This window comes from Mytilus trossulus, unplaced genomic scaffold, assembly GCF_036588685.1.
Source record: "Mytilus trossulus isolate FHL-02 unplaced genomic scaffold, PNRI_Mtr1.1.1.hap1 h1tg000050l__unscaffolded, whole genome shotgun sequence".
In the NCBI taxonomy this organism is placed as follows: Eukaryota; Metazoa; Mollusca; class Bivalvia; order Mytilida; family Mytilidae; genus Mytilus; species Mytilus trossulus.
Window position 1 is genome coordinate 2,946,963 of NW_026963292.1, and position 17,241 is coordinate 2,964,203.

A 17,241-nucleotide genomic window follows, 5' to 3' on the forward strand; every position below is an offset into this window, starting at 1 on the left:
TGGTCAATTAACCCCTTAAGGAGTTGTTGCCATTTATAGTCACTCAATGTTAAAAATAAAATCACAAATCATATTTTGAGGTCTTTTTGCACATTCTATCATAGAACCAACCAACCAACAATCAATTCATTCAAATCACAATTGTAGTGAACAAAGTTTCCATTGACCAACAGACAAAGATTATGTCTTATTCTTAATACATGTACCTTTTCTTCTTCACATTGGCTTGAGTATAACCAAATCTTTTCAGTAGATTATATTCTGAGTATAACATAAATATAAAAAAGAAGATATTGTGTATACATCAGTAAAACCAGCATAAACACCAAAAGATATCTTTAACATGTTTAAGGCAAATTAAATAGTCCATTCTAAATGGTAATTGATAATCTTTCTCATAAGGTTTTTTCATGGATGTAGATCATTTGTATAGGCTGTCATAAAATATTGTGCTTCAATTCTAATTGTAAGATTGTGCACAGTAAAGGTATGCCTTGCCAAAAACAGTTCTGGAAGGGAGGCAAAGGTTGAAAAGGACAGACAACACCATCATATTTAAATGTTGTCATTAAATACTACCATGATATACTCATTGATTTATATACTTACATGAAGATATGTAAAAGATTCAAATTGTTAGTGTTTACGTAAGAAAAGACAAATATCTATGGTTTATCCATTTACACCAACCAGAAAAAAAACTCCAAAAAATCAAATTGTATTTCGAATTTTTTTTAATGTTTTGGCCAACAAAAAATGTTAAACAGATGATGTGTTACACAATACAAAAATAAACTTTCATTAAACTGGTGTAGATGACAAAAAAAAAAACCAAGAACAATACATGATATATTATGGGTGCTGTGAAAAAAAACAACAAACAAGAATAATACATGATATATTATGGGTGCTGTGAAAAAAAAACCAACCAAGAACAATACATGTTATATTATGGGTGCTGTGGAAAAAAACCCATGTAAAACAGGTTTTGAAGACTACAAAAACATGTATAAATAGTTGTTGAGGAGAAAAAAAAACCTACGTGAAACACATGTTGGAGGACCAAAAAAAACATACCTAAAACGGGTGTTAAGGACATAAAAAAACATACGTAAAACAGGTGTTGAGGACATAAATCAACATACGTAAAACGCATGATTTGCTAAAATTTAACGGGTGTTTAACATGCGTTTACCCGTAAAACGGGCGTAATACGTCATAATTTAACGCATGTTTTACGCTCCCACACGTATTACGTGCGTTTAACATACGTAATTCATACGTTTCAAACGGGTGTTTTACATGCGTGGTCCTCAATATGCGTTTTACGTACGTTTTATAACATACGTAAAACGCCTGTTTTACGCATGAAAAACGGGTATGCATTTTTTGCTGTGTACATTATTGATGTGATACATTCTGTAACGGACCGGGTATCCTCCCGAATCTCCCAAATGAGTCCATGGTAGAACTGTGTTTACAAATTGGGCAAAAGATAATATAATGAAATACAAAGACCAGTTTAACATATAGCTTTCACAAACATTATTTTTGACAAATGTATAAAATTCTCAATAAAACTGAACTTTCAAGGTCATACGATGATATACGTATATGGACCATCACTACATGTAGTACAGGTATTGATATCGGAATGATAGATTTTCTCACCTCTCTGTCATATTTATTGGTTTTTAAACCATTGCAATAAATTAAATGCAATATTTGTGATTTGTTTTATAACAGTTGTACTCTTTATTTCCTAATATATCGAATACTCCTAACATGCAAACCAACAACAATTCGTTCATATGCTAAGTTGTAAAATAACAACTTACTAGACCAACAACTACACATTAAAAGGCAAGTGGACTTGTTAGAATAAAGATGCACATAGTGAGTTTGATAAGTTACACATTAATGTATTTTTTCTTAACACGATATATTGTTTGAATATTCTCATTGTTTCAAAAAAAAAATAAGCATGTATATCGATAGTATTAAACATATACAATGTATAACATAACATAGCTGCTGAACCGTAGTTCTTAGGTCCTAACGCTATTTTTTTACTATTTGTGGACCAAAAGCTACACATTTTTCCTATTTCAAAACCTTCGGAATGGAGACCCAGGTCCAGGTCGCACTTATTTCCCCAACATTTATTGTTTATAATCAATGCAAAGCTTGTCAATATATATAGTTCGTTTCGTTAGATATTTTTCTAGGATATGACGTACCTATTTATGTTTGAATATTCATTTCCTTAAGACTATTATCTAATTATTTCCATTTGTATACATTCATATTAAAATAAACATGTATTGACTGGGTATGAGGGTAATACTCCTTACTTCTTCATATATCGACTACTCATTGCTTTCAAACATATACCAACTTAAAATTGTTTGATTGCTATGTTGCCAAACAACAATTTACTAGATACACACATACATTTGATAAGGTATGTGACTGTTTGTCTTTTTTAAGAATAAAGATGCACATAATAAGTTTTTTATCAATAGCACATTCACGAATACTTTTCAAAAAATTTATTTGGAGTTTGAATATTCCTTATTTTTCAAAAGTGTTATATACAACTAGATATTCTAGTGATGTATAATCTCCCGAAGTTTCAGTTTTATATAATGATGAATAGAGATACTGTATTGACAGGTGTGTCATGCACTGTTGTTTGTAATGTATCAGTTATACATATATTACAAGGAAGATGTATTATATATAAATTAACGTTTTTCATCATAACAATATTATATCAAATAATAAATTATAATATTATCCTATATTGAAGACTATTAATCCCAGTAATGCAATTTGAACTAAGGTTAACAAAAACGTTATATAACACTTGAAGACATTACTTTCGTATTAAAGGATTTACATATTCTTTTGTACTGTGTTGGACATGATTGATCTATATTAACGTGATTCAAATAGAGAAACAAATCCATAGTCAATGACAGAAAATAAATCGTACAAATACACAACTATTAACTCCTGACATCATCAAACATAATTTAACATAATGTAACACGTTATTTTTAAATAACAGGTTAATCCATTTAATAAACATGTGTTTTCTTATCAATATGTATAAATGTGTTATTTCCTGAACGTAATTACTACAATAATAGTGACACAATATGAATTGCTAAACTTAGTCAATCCTCAAATGTTTTATTACACTTGTATGCACAAACCCGAAATCTTTCACCTACTAAGTTGCAAAATAACAACTCACTAGATCAACAACTACAACGTATAAGGTATACACATGTGTTGGCCTTATTAGAATAAAGAGTTGCATAACATGCATAATGAGTTTGATCTATTACATATTACGGAAAAGTTTTAAAAAATAATATAGTTTGAATATACTAATGTTTTGTTAAATAACCATGAGCATCGAAAGGTTTAAAGATATGCCCAATTTAATATTCCACTGATGGTCAATTAAGATGTTGTAGTTTATTTTGATGATGAATAGAAATAATTCATTGACGGATGTGTGTTATACAAACTGTAGCTTTAATGTAACAGTGATTCATAGATACAAAGAAAGATTTATTCTATATGAAATGTTAATTTCATCATATCATAACAATGTCATGGTAAATTATATTGAAGATAATAAAGATATCACTATTGATAAATCCCAGTTTTGCAATTTTAAATAAGGATAAACAAACATGGTGTAACGTTAGAAAACACTGCCTTCGTATTTAAGGTTTGACTTATTCTTAAGCAAAAATAACAGATGGATTACTATCTCACACTTATATCAGTGAATTAGTGCGGGTTCTTAAGTAGTATTAATTCTTCATTTTGAGTATTTTGAGTATAAGGATTTAAAATTATGGTTATGTAAGTATGACAGGCAACTTTTAACTCTCATTTCATTAAACTTTTGAATTACCGATAAATTGAACTGAATAGGCATAAGTAATACTGTAGTTTTGACTTTACTCTTTTTATATTAAAAATTATATAACCCTTATAAATTCTTTAATAAGTATTTTTGGTTTTCTTCCCTCCAAAATAATTCCCTGCTCTAATTTTCACTATCGTAAGAAGTTACTTTCTGAATTTAGATTGAGTTTTTTTTCTGTGTCATATACATGCGATACTTTAATTCAGATGTGACTCTTATATACACACACTTCTGCGTATACATGAATAGAAAGACGAACAATACAATGTCTTTAAGTTAATGTTTGGTTGGTTGTTTGAGTTGATAATCACAAATCGGAATACACTGCTGTTTAAAAATAAATGCGTTTAGTTAGAGAATTTATGAGAAGCTCCATGATTATCACTTACGAATCTTTATACTTCTTACTCATTATTCATTAAAAAGACTTCATCAAGCTAACTGTTGCAAGATATATGATTGATCTTTCATGTTGCATAAGGAAACAACCATGCATACTAAAATCGACTTTCCATTCAAATATCATGAAAAGGAATTTGAACGGTCAAACGCAATCGAATGCGATATATGGTAATATCAATTTTCTATTTATGTGTTGCTAGATATTTTAAAGTGTACAAAATAGTTAAAAGTTAATCATATAGTTTAAAGTATACTAAATATTTGGGTCAATATGCCACATTGTTTCTCCATAGGCGGTTATGGTAACGTTTTCTTTTGTAGTTAAGTCCATATCATAGATTTGAATATGTATGAGGTATTTTTACATGTGTGCTTTAATTTTCGGGGTACGAAATGAAATTTTTTTTCGTGATACAGCTCCTTTATATATAATCTTCTATATCTATAGGTAGAATATCCGAAACTCTTTTTTGTATGAAACCGGATGTGACGTACTATGATTTGGGGTGTTACACCTTAATACTACAAATGTATTCATTTACTGGGTCATATGGTTAAATATTAAAACATACAGAAGAGTAATTTTCTGAACGTTATTACTCGTATCAAAATAGAAATAGATAATTGGACAACTAAATTAATTAAGATATAATATGTAAACTCCAACTCTGTGAGGTGGTGAAAAAAAGCAAAACAACGTTCTCTTCATCATGTTCATTATTTGCTTTCATGTGACTTGATAAATAATGTAAAAAAACAAGCATAATTCAGTAGTAATAAATTGCTTTGAAACGTTTTGCCTATCATACTTAATGCACCTTCAATCATATCATGCTAAATGGAATGATGAGGCATCAAACTGATAAGGGGAAATATTATGCAAATGAGAAAATGTAATATGTTTGGCCATTTAGATCAACTGACAAGGGCACAAATATGTTAGTATGTAGCTGTTTAAAATTAGAATACCAAAATAATAAGCTTTAAAAAAAATACCAGACATGACAAAATATAAACCATTTACATAACAAAGATGGTCAAAATACAAGCAATCCGTATTTCAAAGACACGTCTCAATATTCTGCTGATTCATCATGGTGAACGTTTACACCTCGAAAAGCTTTGTCGCTCTCGCTCTCCATGAAGCAGTAATTAACAGGGCATCATAAGGCAACAGTAGTATATTGCTGTTCAAAACTCATTAATCTATGAACAAAAAACAAAATCGGGGTAACAAACTTAAACTGAGGGAAATGCATTAAATATTAAAGAACAACGACACAACATTTAAATGTAACACACAAAAATGAACTAAGCATTATACATAATATGATGAAAATAACAAATATAACATCAAAAGCAAATAAATGACATTGGGATAGAAAAGTACGTGACATATTCCAATGGTACCTTTCTGTTACAAACTTTATAAATAATTGCTTATAATATATGATACATCATTTCAATAATTACTATACTTACCGTAGTTCATCAATGAATCCCCAGGGCTGTACTAAATCGGAAGACAAGTGATTTGTCGAATGCTCTAAACACCGATAATCGTCAGATATTAACTCATAAATTCTCTTTCGATTTCTGTTAAAGTCACCATTTTTACATTTGAATGATTTTGTATATGATATTTTTAGACTGTATCTTTTTTCGATTGTTTTAAGGAATTCAAATAGGTTTGTTGCCAAATCTCCAAATACTTGACCGGACATTCGTGTATCCCATACCTGAAGGGCAACAACATTTGGTCCCTCACAAACCACTAGTTGTTGACAACGAGAAATGTCTAAATCAAATACACCAATCTGACGATACAATGCCTTCCTGTTAGTACGAGTTTCCTGTTCATGTATAGCACTCACATGATAATGTTTAATGTACCACGCAATAATGTGATTAAAAAAAGCTGGAGGAAGAAACTCAAACTCTAAGCATAACCAACTAGTAATGTTAACGGTTTGATTTTTGTTCATTAACTTTTTCTTAACTTTGTTAAAAGAGCAGGAGTCCATCATGCATGGCATGTATAATGCGTTTGAATCCAATAGCTTCACAATAATATCGAACCGTTTCATAACTTCAACTAAATGTTTTTCGTTCTCCAAAAACTTCAATTTTGGTTCTTTCCGGAACAACAGACGTATTATTACGGAAGTCAGTTCCCCAGTTTCTCTTAGTGTTTGCCAGTCATTTGAAAGTTCGATAGAAAATTCTATTTTATCAGATACTAGACATCTAAAAGCATCAATCAGCCATTTTGAGTCCAAAATAACATGATCTTTTAAATTTTCCGCATCAAAGTAAATAACAGTTCCGATGTCATTAAAGTATTGCAAGCATCGTTTAAATTCATCATCATTGTGTATGCCAATGCTGTCATGTTTTGCAATTGTAAGTAAATTCGCAGTTGTAGCAATTGGCACTTGACTGTTTTTCAACCTTTCTATAACTTGTTGAAATAAAAGCCATTTAAGTGGACAGTCTCTACCCCAATCTTTCATAGTCATAGCAAGGCTAGATATTTCTTTACGTATCTCTTCAAACACAAGGTCGTCATTTTCAATATTCGAAACAAAATGAATGTTTCTCAAATGTTCTTTTTGCTGTTCTTTCAGAATCTTGCTTAAATTCTTTTTGAATTTGTCTTGACGCTTTGCACGTTTGTGTGGGTCCTGTAATATACATATGTGATAACTAATATACAATTGTCGTTACTATTATTGGCAAATATGTCATTTCAAATTGTATTCTTCTGACTTTTCAGGCTCGTTCAGTCTCGTTAAAATCTCGTTCTTGAATATTTTCAAAACATGTGATACAAGTGGAAAATATCAATGAATTTTAAAAATATTATAATCAAACATAACGCTGTAAAAAAATTGTGTATTTACAATGAATAAATTTTTAGTAATCCAGTTACGACCATTTAAGTCTGGATTTATAGCTAAAATTTTGAGAAAATGGGTGATGGATACAAAATATGATTTTACAAGAATCATGTACATGCCATATTATTTTGGTCTTTTCAAATTTCTTAGATATATATTTTTCAATCATTTTTAACAAAAAAGTTGAGATAATATGCATTTTGTTCTTAAAACTGAGAAAAATCACAAAAATACAAAATTGACAGCATGGTAAATTTAACACAAAAAGGCTTCAAAATATGATAAAACTTTCTTATATTAACACCTACCTATAGTAAAATTTATTCAGATTGGCCCACTTCATCTTTGTAGAAAGAATAAAAAAAAAGTTTAATTGTGGAACTGTGATTTTTTTTTCACGATAAGAGCCCCCCAAAAAAGGTAACAATCGCTGAAAAATGGGAAAAGCATCAAAATTGGGCATTTTTAAAGGGCCGTAGTAGAAAAAGAAGTGCAACACCATATGATTTTTTTCTTCACCAATTATTTTATAACAGTCTTATAAACCCCCAAAAAAGGTTTATTCTAGAAATGTTTGGCCCCTCAGAGGTGTACATCCTTAATACCAAAACCAAGTAATTACAGCTTGTCAGGGTGATTAAACAATACGCATTAAATTAGTTATACCGTTGGTAGCTTGATGCACTATTAGCAAACAAACAATAACTGTGCTTGTGAAATTTCTTTCATTAAATGCTAACTGTACATGTATGGTCTTTGAAACTTTATGGACGTCCATCAGTATTTGCAATGTCGCAAATTGAATGAACAGGTAAATGGATAGTTTAGAAAGTGACTGCCTATGGATTATGGATATTCACAAAAAAATCATACATAGCAAAATCCTGCAAAATCTGTTATCATGTGTGGAACCAACACAAGTTTACGTTGTATGTATGCTTCTGGTGTCAAACGTAACAAAAACGGACGCATGCTGACTTTTTTTCCTCCTTAGAATGTACTAATACTATATCTAAAAAATACATCAGTGTGCATATTGCATATCTATAAGTTTGACTCTGGTATCTTTTAAATACATTCCGAAGTTCAAAATTTTGTCTCCATTTAGTTATAGATATGAAAATAAAAAATTGCACGCTAATTTTTAATCAATCAGAGCCATTGTTACACAATTGCTTAAGAATGACATGTTGACGTTAAAGCTTCAAATAGTACAACAATTGTACATTCAGTATGCTCAATTGTGTATCAGTATCTACTATTAAAAGATTTTATGACAGTATTGAAAAAAAAACATTTTCGAAAACAAGCATTCATTTGAAAATTTCCTAAGTATCGATTGAACCTTGTTGATCTTTCTAAAGTTTCTTGTTACTGGTCAATTATCAAAATAATACAAGCTTCTTGTATTGCGTTAAGTTGAGAAAAACAGTTCAAATTGTATGACAACATACAACTGTAAATATCCCTAGTTATCTCTGGCACAGGTTTAAATAGTCAACTAGATAAATATAGAGTTCTTAGTCAGTATACTCGCTTAAATTATTTTAAATTGAGTATGATACGCTCATAATTAAATGCAGCGTTGATTGAATGACACAGTTATAAAAGGAAACCCACGTCAAAATACTGATGTTCTTTAGATATAGTTTTCCTAAATTCTTTCTTCTGTATAAATAATAATATCATAGATATATTTTCAAGATGTATGATGACAAGGTTAAAGCAACACATGTTTCCCTCCATAATATCCGTATTCGGCAATCAAGTTTGTCAATTGTATTTAAAATCATATCGGCACCAATCGGAGAACCTTAGTAGCATATTATTTTTTATCTATATGTACCACACTCTATGACCAAGTTTATTAAAGAACATTCTAATTTTCGAATAATGGATATGATCAACAACATATATCGCTATCTTCATTTGGATTGTGTAAGATATAGGTGAATACTGATGCAAATAAATATCAATACTTATGTTAACCTATTTCGGGTTTACAAAATCTCTATAATAGTCTGTAACTGTTCGAAAATAAGTTGTTATAAGAACTACAAAACAGACTGAAATTCATCTTTTTTGTACTTGAATGTTCCACAATCAATCTGTTCTATAATTGTACATTTATATTTATTTAGATAATAAAGCATGCTCTGTAAAGAATGGCTAAATTTCCCCAGAGGTAACTAGTCTCCAGATTCCTACTTGAGAAGAACTTTTAATCCTTTTTCAGGAGATACATGTTCACATGTCCAAGAATTAAATTTGATGTATAAGTCTTATTTTCTGAGATGAACTACATGTACGTCGTCACACACTATAAGCCATTGCATTTTTGACAGGCATCGCAATATGCGTAATGATCAGACATGGCAATTCAATTCAATGCTACGGATCTATATTAACTCGATTTTTTTTTAAACAATGACTGATTGTAATTTTTTTAATTTATTTTTGGCATATTTTCTTTTGGCAAATTTAATCATTTTCATCTTTTTTTCTTTCTTTTGTTACTAGTATCAACACAACTTCAGTTTTATTTTACGTCTTTATGCATTTTAAAAATATCAAGACAATTTATTGTTAGGCAGAACTTTACCTTTATTTTGTCTTCATTTGTACATACAACAATTATTGGAGGATCTAATCTGTTTTCCTTTGTCGTTGACCAGTAACAATGAATCGCGTCAAACCAGAATCTGACATACTCTGTAAAGAAAATGGTCTTTCTACAATGGAACATACCATCAGCACATACATGAACAAAATCAAGTACTAAATAATTCTGATAAAAAAATCTTCTTTGACATAAGACATGACACATCTGCTAAAAATAAAGGGCAACAGTAGAGCAGAACCTTTATAATTCCAAAATGTAGTCCATGAAAAAAGGGATATAGTGTTTGTTTCAACTAATAATTTTATTGCCATATTATGATGTAATTCTAGCGGTATTTTAAACATTGCTTATGACAGCGATATTTGGCTAGAAAAACTAAGATTGACCTATGATTTTTTTCATGAATATCCTGTACAAAGTTAGAAATATCGCAATTATTATCTAATAGTGTGGATCTATGTATGTTGCATTGGCGTTTGATTTGTTATACTTCAGCGTATCCGTTTTTCCGTTGTTTCCCTCTTGCAGTTGATGTGTTTCTCGCGTTTTCAGTTTGTAACACGAATATGTGTTCTCTCATTCGATGTATGAATTTTGAACAGCGTTAAACTACTTGTGTCTTTACTAAGCAATTCAGTACTTGACTAAGGCTATCAACCATAAAAAACCACAATTGTGTTGGCGTCTTTTTATATTTATTAATATGTTTATAAATACCTTTTGTCAGTTGTGTTTTATGTTTGAGATGTAAGTTTGCACAGTTTTAACGGATATATCCCAAGTATTGCCATATTCACCAGTTACATGTATTATATTTTTCCATGTAGCCACCAAATTTTCTCACCCTAACGGAACAATTTTAACTAACTGTAATACATGTTTGAGGTTCAATTAGATTTTAAACTATGTTTAACTCGCCAATGTCGACAATTCATGTACCAAGACATGTATAGGACATTTAATATTCACTCGTTCTCGTAGTTAATGACGTTTATTTCTATGAGTTTTTAAGGACTTTCTTTTTAAAATTACCTTGTGCCTTTTTTGCAATTCTTCATGAATGAGAAGATTTTATTATGCATTCAGATTTGTTTCTTTTTGAAATTGAAAAAAAAGAATTAAACTCAATTCCATTCAAGAACTTACGTGCTGTGTCTTGGAAATCAATCCATAATTTTTCAGCACAACTAGACTCTAAACTGTCTGTCACTAGAAGAAAAACTGCACACTTTGACAGAAAGACTTGATGTGTAGCATAGAAATCTTTCTGACCAGCAAAATCCCACAATGCACAGAACGCCGACATATCATGCGAATCATTTGCATTCCGATGAACACATGACTGCATGATGGAATTAGTCATTTGGGCAATATTCTCCTCACTTTGTATATCTCTTTCATTTTCAACTTCATTGCTTTTCATTGGATTGTTTTCAAACCTTTTGAATTTATTTGTTCTCACTCTTTCCTTCCCATCGTTCATCGTGTTTCCGTTTTCTTTACTTTCGTCGATAAAATTATTTGTATTTTCCTCTTTTATTTTATCGACAGATGTGTCAAACATGTCGGAACTATCTTCCGTAAAATTACTAATTCCAACGTTAAAACTGCTTTCAAAAACTTCTGTTTGATCTGTTTTATCTTGACATGACTTTGTACTCACTTCCATTTGTTCGTCATTTGTCATTTTCTTCTGTAGAACGAGTGCCTGGTGGATGTCTGCTTTTGAGTCGTCCGAACTGAAGCTTGAATTCTTTTGACCAAAATAGCTGTCTTCAATATTTTGTTCGGTCGTTTCGTTTTTATTCTCTTTCTTCTCTGTATACACCTGTTGAATCAATCTGGCTAGATCGTGATCTATCGCTGTGAGAATGATAAAAAATAAGCAATCAATCTTTAGTTTCAGTGTGCTTTTTTTCTGTTGCATTACAATGCTGAGGATAATAACTCTAGTGTTGGTGATAAACAAATAAGAAGAAAAAGATGTGATACAAACTTTACTGTTAGTGCTATTATGTGACATTCGTCAGATGCACAGTTCATCATTCTATTGTGCTGTGTGTGTGTTATGTTGAAAATCATTTGTAGGTTTTCGTAGTAATACTGCAGTTTACATGTTGAAATGTACTTTTCTTTTATTCATTTATGTATTTCTCTGTCCTGCGTGTTCTTGCATTTATTTATACTATATTCCTCTCACGTAATGTTCATTTAAACGGGTTTTTATTAACATTCCCATATAAGTGGAAGGTTTGGCTAGCCATAAAACCATGTTACACCAACCAGTTTCCTTAAAATGTCATATACCTACTCAGTAATATAGCAGTTGTTGTCACATCGCCCGTTTCTATATATTTATGCCTTTGTTTTTTTTAAAAGTTTATGTTTACCGAGTTTTGTTTCCTCGTAAAGTTGATGTGTTTCCCTAAGTTTTGATTTGTGACCCGGATTAGTTTTAAGTTTATCGGTTTATGACGATTAAACGGCGGTAATGTATTATTGTCTTTATATACATCGGTATAACATTATTATACGATACCATGATATGTGTCGATCACAATACATGACTCAATAGACAGAGATGTTTATGTGGCTTTATTATCGACTGCTTTAATTGTATTTTCGTTTTCTTTCATTATCTTCAGCTTTCAAGAGAAAACATAAACTTTAGTATTAAAGATTGCTTCTCAAATACAAAAAGTTATGAACATTGAAAATATAGGGAAAAAAAGATGGAGCAGAGCTGCTTTACTTTTTCTCCAAAGCCTTTGATTCCCTAAAGTGGGAATTCATGTATCAATCACTAACAAAATTTGGTATTGAAAATTCTATGTTAAGATTGGTCAAAACCCTGTATACAAATATCAAGGCATGTATCTCAAACAATGGATGGATTTCAAGCCCACTGAAAAATGTTAGAGGAATTCGCCAAGGATGTCCTTTAAGCGCCATTTTATTTGTCTTTGCAGTCGAAATATTAGCCTGTATAATAAGAAACGACAATAATCTTAAAGGAATAAATATAAAGTTAGATGGAAAAACGCACAGTCTAATAAAGAGCCTGTTAGCTGATGATACCACGTTGTTTCTCTGCTCTAAAGACGAAATCTCTCAGTCACTTAATATAATTGAAGTATATGGTTCTCTATCAAGACTTATTTTAAATCGAAGTAAACTTATTTTAAAACTGAAGTATTAGGTTACGGTGAATTAATACACATTCAGAACAATTTTGAGAATATTAACTGGAGCAAGGAGACTGTTAAAAGCTTAGGTATTCACTTTGGATATAATAAATCTCAATGTATGAATTTAAAAATAGAAAAACAACTTCAAAAATCTGAAAAAAATTCTTAACTCATGGAAAAAAAGAATTATAGGAAAAGTAGCTGTTGTAAAATCTCTAGTTATACCAAATATAACATATTTAGCTTCTGTAACTGATATTGATAAAGATTCACTATTTAAGTTTAAAAAAATGATTTATGAATTCATTTGGGACCATAAAAAAGAAAAAAGTGAAAGAAAAACAATTAAAATGAAAAAAACTGAGGGAGGACTTGGATTGATAGGTATCGACAAGTTTATTGATGCGATAAAAATTAAATGGGTGAAAAGATTAATAGGAGGTGAACAGTCAAATTGGAAAATTATTCCCACATTATACTTTAATCAATATGGATCAATTTTTTTAATATTTCATATGAATCTGATTAATTTAAAATCAATAAATATAAAAAACAACAAAATCCCTAATTTTACTTTGAAATACTTAAAACCTGGGTAAAATATGGCGGTGGTCAAACAAATAAACCAGAAAACTTTAGAACCATTAGACAACAAATTATATGGGGTAACAAATACATAAAGTTGAATGGGCACAGTTTAGTTTTTAATCATTGGATAAAAGACAACATAATCTATGTAAATGACATCATTGATGACAAAGGTAAAATATCAAAAGAAAAAATACTCAATAAATTAAAATGTAAAAAAAAATTGGATTGCAGAAATAATACAAATTAGAAAGATAAAATTGACAATGGAAATGGGGAATGTGTCAAAGAGACAACAACCCGACCAAATAAAAAACAACAGCAGAAGGTCACTAACAGGTCTTCAATGTAGCTAGAAATTCCCGCACCCGGAGGCGTCCTTCAGCTGGCCCCTAAACAAATATATACTAGTCAAGTGATAATGAACGCCATACTAATTTCCAAATTGTACACAAAAATTTAAAATAAAATAAAACAAGACTAACAAAGGCCAGAAAAAAGCTCTTGACTTGGGACAGGCGCAAAAATGCGGCGGGGTTAAACATGTTTGTGAGATCTCCTCCTATACCTCTAACCGATGTAGAAAAGTAAACATGCCAAATCATTGGAAAGATATATTACAAAAACAAAACTCATCAAAAACTATTGTTTTGTGTAAAAACAACTATTGTTATGTGTAAAAACAACTATTGTTAAAACAAGGCACAATTATATATGATTAACAAAAAATTAGTAATAAAGATATTTATGTAATCCTATCAAATTTAAGTAAAGATATTCCTATAGGATTTTAAAAATGACGGAAAGAACTAAATATAGATAAAATTAACCAAAAATTAAATACACATTAGATCTTATTTTTAATAATTTAGAAGACAATAAATTAAAAATGGTTCGATGGAAATTATTACATTATATGTTACATGTAGGTACACATCTTTTCACATGGAAAATTAAGAACACCAATTTGTGTTCAGTGTGTGGGGTACCAAATACTTATCAACACAACTTCAGGATATGTACTTATTTTTATTTTTTTTGGAATAAAATGTGTATCCTATTAAATAAGCTTCATGTTGGTGAGCATATAGTTACTTTAAACCACTTAGTAGTAGGATATAAAATGGAAGAGGACTCATTAAATGATATTAATTATCTCTTAACAGTCATTTTATTCACTCTACACAAATGCAATTGTGTTTCAAATAATAAGATAAATCAAGTTAATGTTTATGAAATATTCAAACAAGAAATATAAATATAGATATTATCTGATGGAGTATAAAAATAAAACAATAAGTAAGCTGCTTAAAAATATTCAAAAATATATGTAATTGAAATGTATACCAATGGGGTTAAATTTAATAGCTATGCTAGACTTTATATTGTATATGTATATTTTGTGAAAATGAAAAGCTATGCTAGACTTTATATAATACATACTGTAGTGTTTGGTTTTTCATTTTTTTGTATGTATAAACAAACTAAACAAGACACTTTATTTATTATACTATTTAAAAACTAAAATGATTATAATTCAACACTGATTTGTTTTGTACCAAATATCATCAAGTAATTGTGTGTATGTTGGTATCAAATCACATGTTAAAACCTTTATTCTTTCTATAATATTTTCAGAAACATTTAATCTTTTTTCTCTTTAGATACATTTATTTTGTTTTTATGACAAAATTGTTAAAGAATAGTATATAACACTTACCAAACAAGTGTTATCGAATCCAAGAATGTATTTTCACAACAAACATGCACTAGCTTTCGGACAATGATTTGTAACTAATCCAGCACAAAAGGTCAAGTACCAATAATTGCGTCAAAGATTATAAACATGGGAAAAGGAATACAAATTCGGAAGGCAAATCCATGTTCCGTAAATATGTGATTTATACTATGAAATTTGATTCTTCATATTTATACACTGTATTTAAAAGAATGTATATGTTATATATATAATTAACACTTTAATACTTTAGTATACTTTACTGAACTTTTCCCCTGGAAATTCAGTAACTAATTTCAGGGATACTCGGGCTAACGCTGTAATCCGAGTAAATTGTTAAAACAGCAAATATATAATAAAAGATATTTACTTGGGGAAAAAAAGAAAATATTCTTACTATACGCGTTAATAAAAACAGTTTAAGCAGGTTATATTTTAGGCATATGAAAGTATTCGTACGTATTCATTTGAATTCATTTAACATGTATTTTACAGAGCAGTAGTTGAAAATGTGACTCCTAACACTTGCGCTGTTTATATTTGGTTAAAAACGGAATTTAAATTATGCCAAGCTTTGATATAAGTAATGACATTTTTCAACAATGAAAACAATCAAATCTGAAATAGATAGTTTAAAGATTTATTTAGACCAAGAGAGAAAGATAAGGAACATTGAACTGCTGAAACGGAAATAAGAACGTTAAGTATTTGCTGTCTCAGTGCTTATTGACAATCGATACTACACGTACGTGTTTGGTGTTTAATATATATACAAATAATATGATGTGGTATGATAGATAATAATACAACTATGCACCAAAGTTCAAACTCATCAGAGATACTTAATTTTTACAAAAGTAAACAATCACTGGTAAATTATTGAGTTAGGGATTTCGTAACCATTTTTACATTTTTTAAAACATTTACTAAATTCATTCATAAATACAAAGATATGAGATGTGAAATTTGCTGTACCTTAAAAAATAAACTTGTTTAAAACGGAATTTCACATGCTGAAATACACGGGAACATTGTACTAAAACCAAGGAAATTACTATGTGATCTAAATACACTCATCGAATCTTTAAAATATTATCTAATTCATTTTGAAATAAGATCTTTCAATATTGTTTACATGGCCACTAACATCGATTTTGTCAAAGAAAAACAAAACTATGATTTCTTTCGATTTTCTTTTACGGGGAGGGTTATAAATACAGAATCACGCTCATTTTCTATTTAGAGATTGCTTTAGTTACATATATCATGATACATATCTATTATTAGATAGCATCTATTAGATCCTTCTGTCTATCCATACTTTTATGTTGTCAAAACTTCTTTGACTGTCCATAGCTAAATTCCTCGGATGTGTTTGAGTTGTTATTAGTCTCTAGTTTCGTATGGTTGTTTATTGTATTTGGCTTTTAACTTTTAGTAGCTGCGATTACTCTTAAATTGTACTTTCGTGTTTATTAGTTCTGTTGTAATACATTAATGTAATCCCATAATTAAGTCTACGCCAAGTTTTCTTATTGAAACTCTTCATATATCTTTTTATTACTACCCGTACGGTCTATGTTATATAGGCACCAACATTTTTTTAATATTGTTTTAAATTGTGTCATTGATTAATTTGTTTCGTTAATAGTCTGTTTACGTCTTTTTGTTTAAATGTCTATTTGAGGAGACTCGCGGATAAACAAAAATCACCAAACATTGAAACATTTGGGTTTTTTCATTACAAATTTTATTTATTGCACTATTAGTTAGTAATTAATTACATGGTACAAAAATCAATTCATTCTAGTCCCAGGTGAATTTTAAAACATTCATGACATTGAAAAAGC

At 29.8% G+C, this 17,241-nt stretch overlaps 1 protein-coding gene across 1 annotated transcript in view; it reads right to left on the reverse strand.

Annotated features, from left to right (window-relative positions):
- LOC134699351 (probable serine/threonine-protein kinase roco6) overlaps nt 1–17,241 on the reverse strand; it is a 55,754-nt gene that overhangs the window by 27,139 nt on the left and 11,374 nt on the right. The window contains exons 5-7 of the mRNA XM_063560959.1: nt 11,024–11,740; nt 9,857–9,966; nt 6,094–7,038 (exon numbers count right to left, since the gene is read on the reverse strand). Of these exons, the coding sequence (XP_063417029.1) occupies nt 6,094–7,038; nt 9,857–9,966; nt 11,024–11,740 (1,772 nt within the window). The remainder of the gene's footprint in view (nt 1–6,093; nt 7,039–9,856; nt 9,967–11,023; nt 11,741–17,241) is intronic.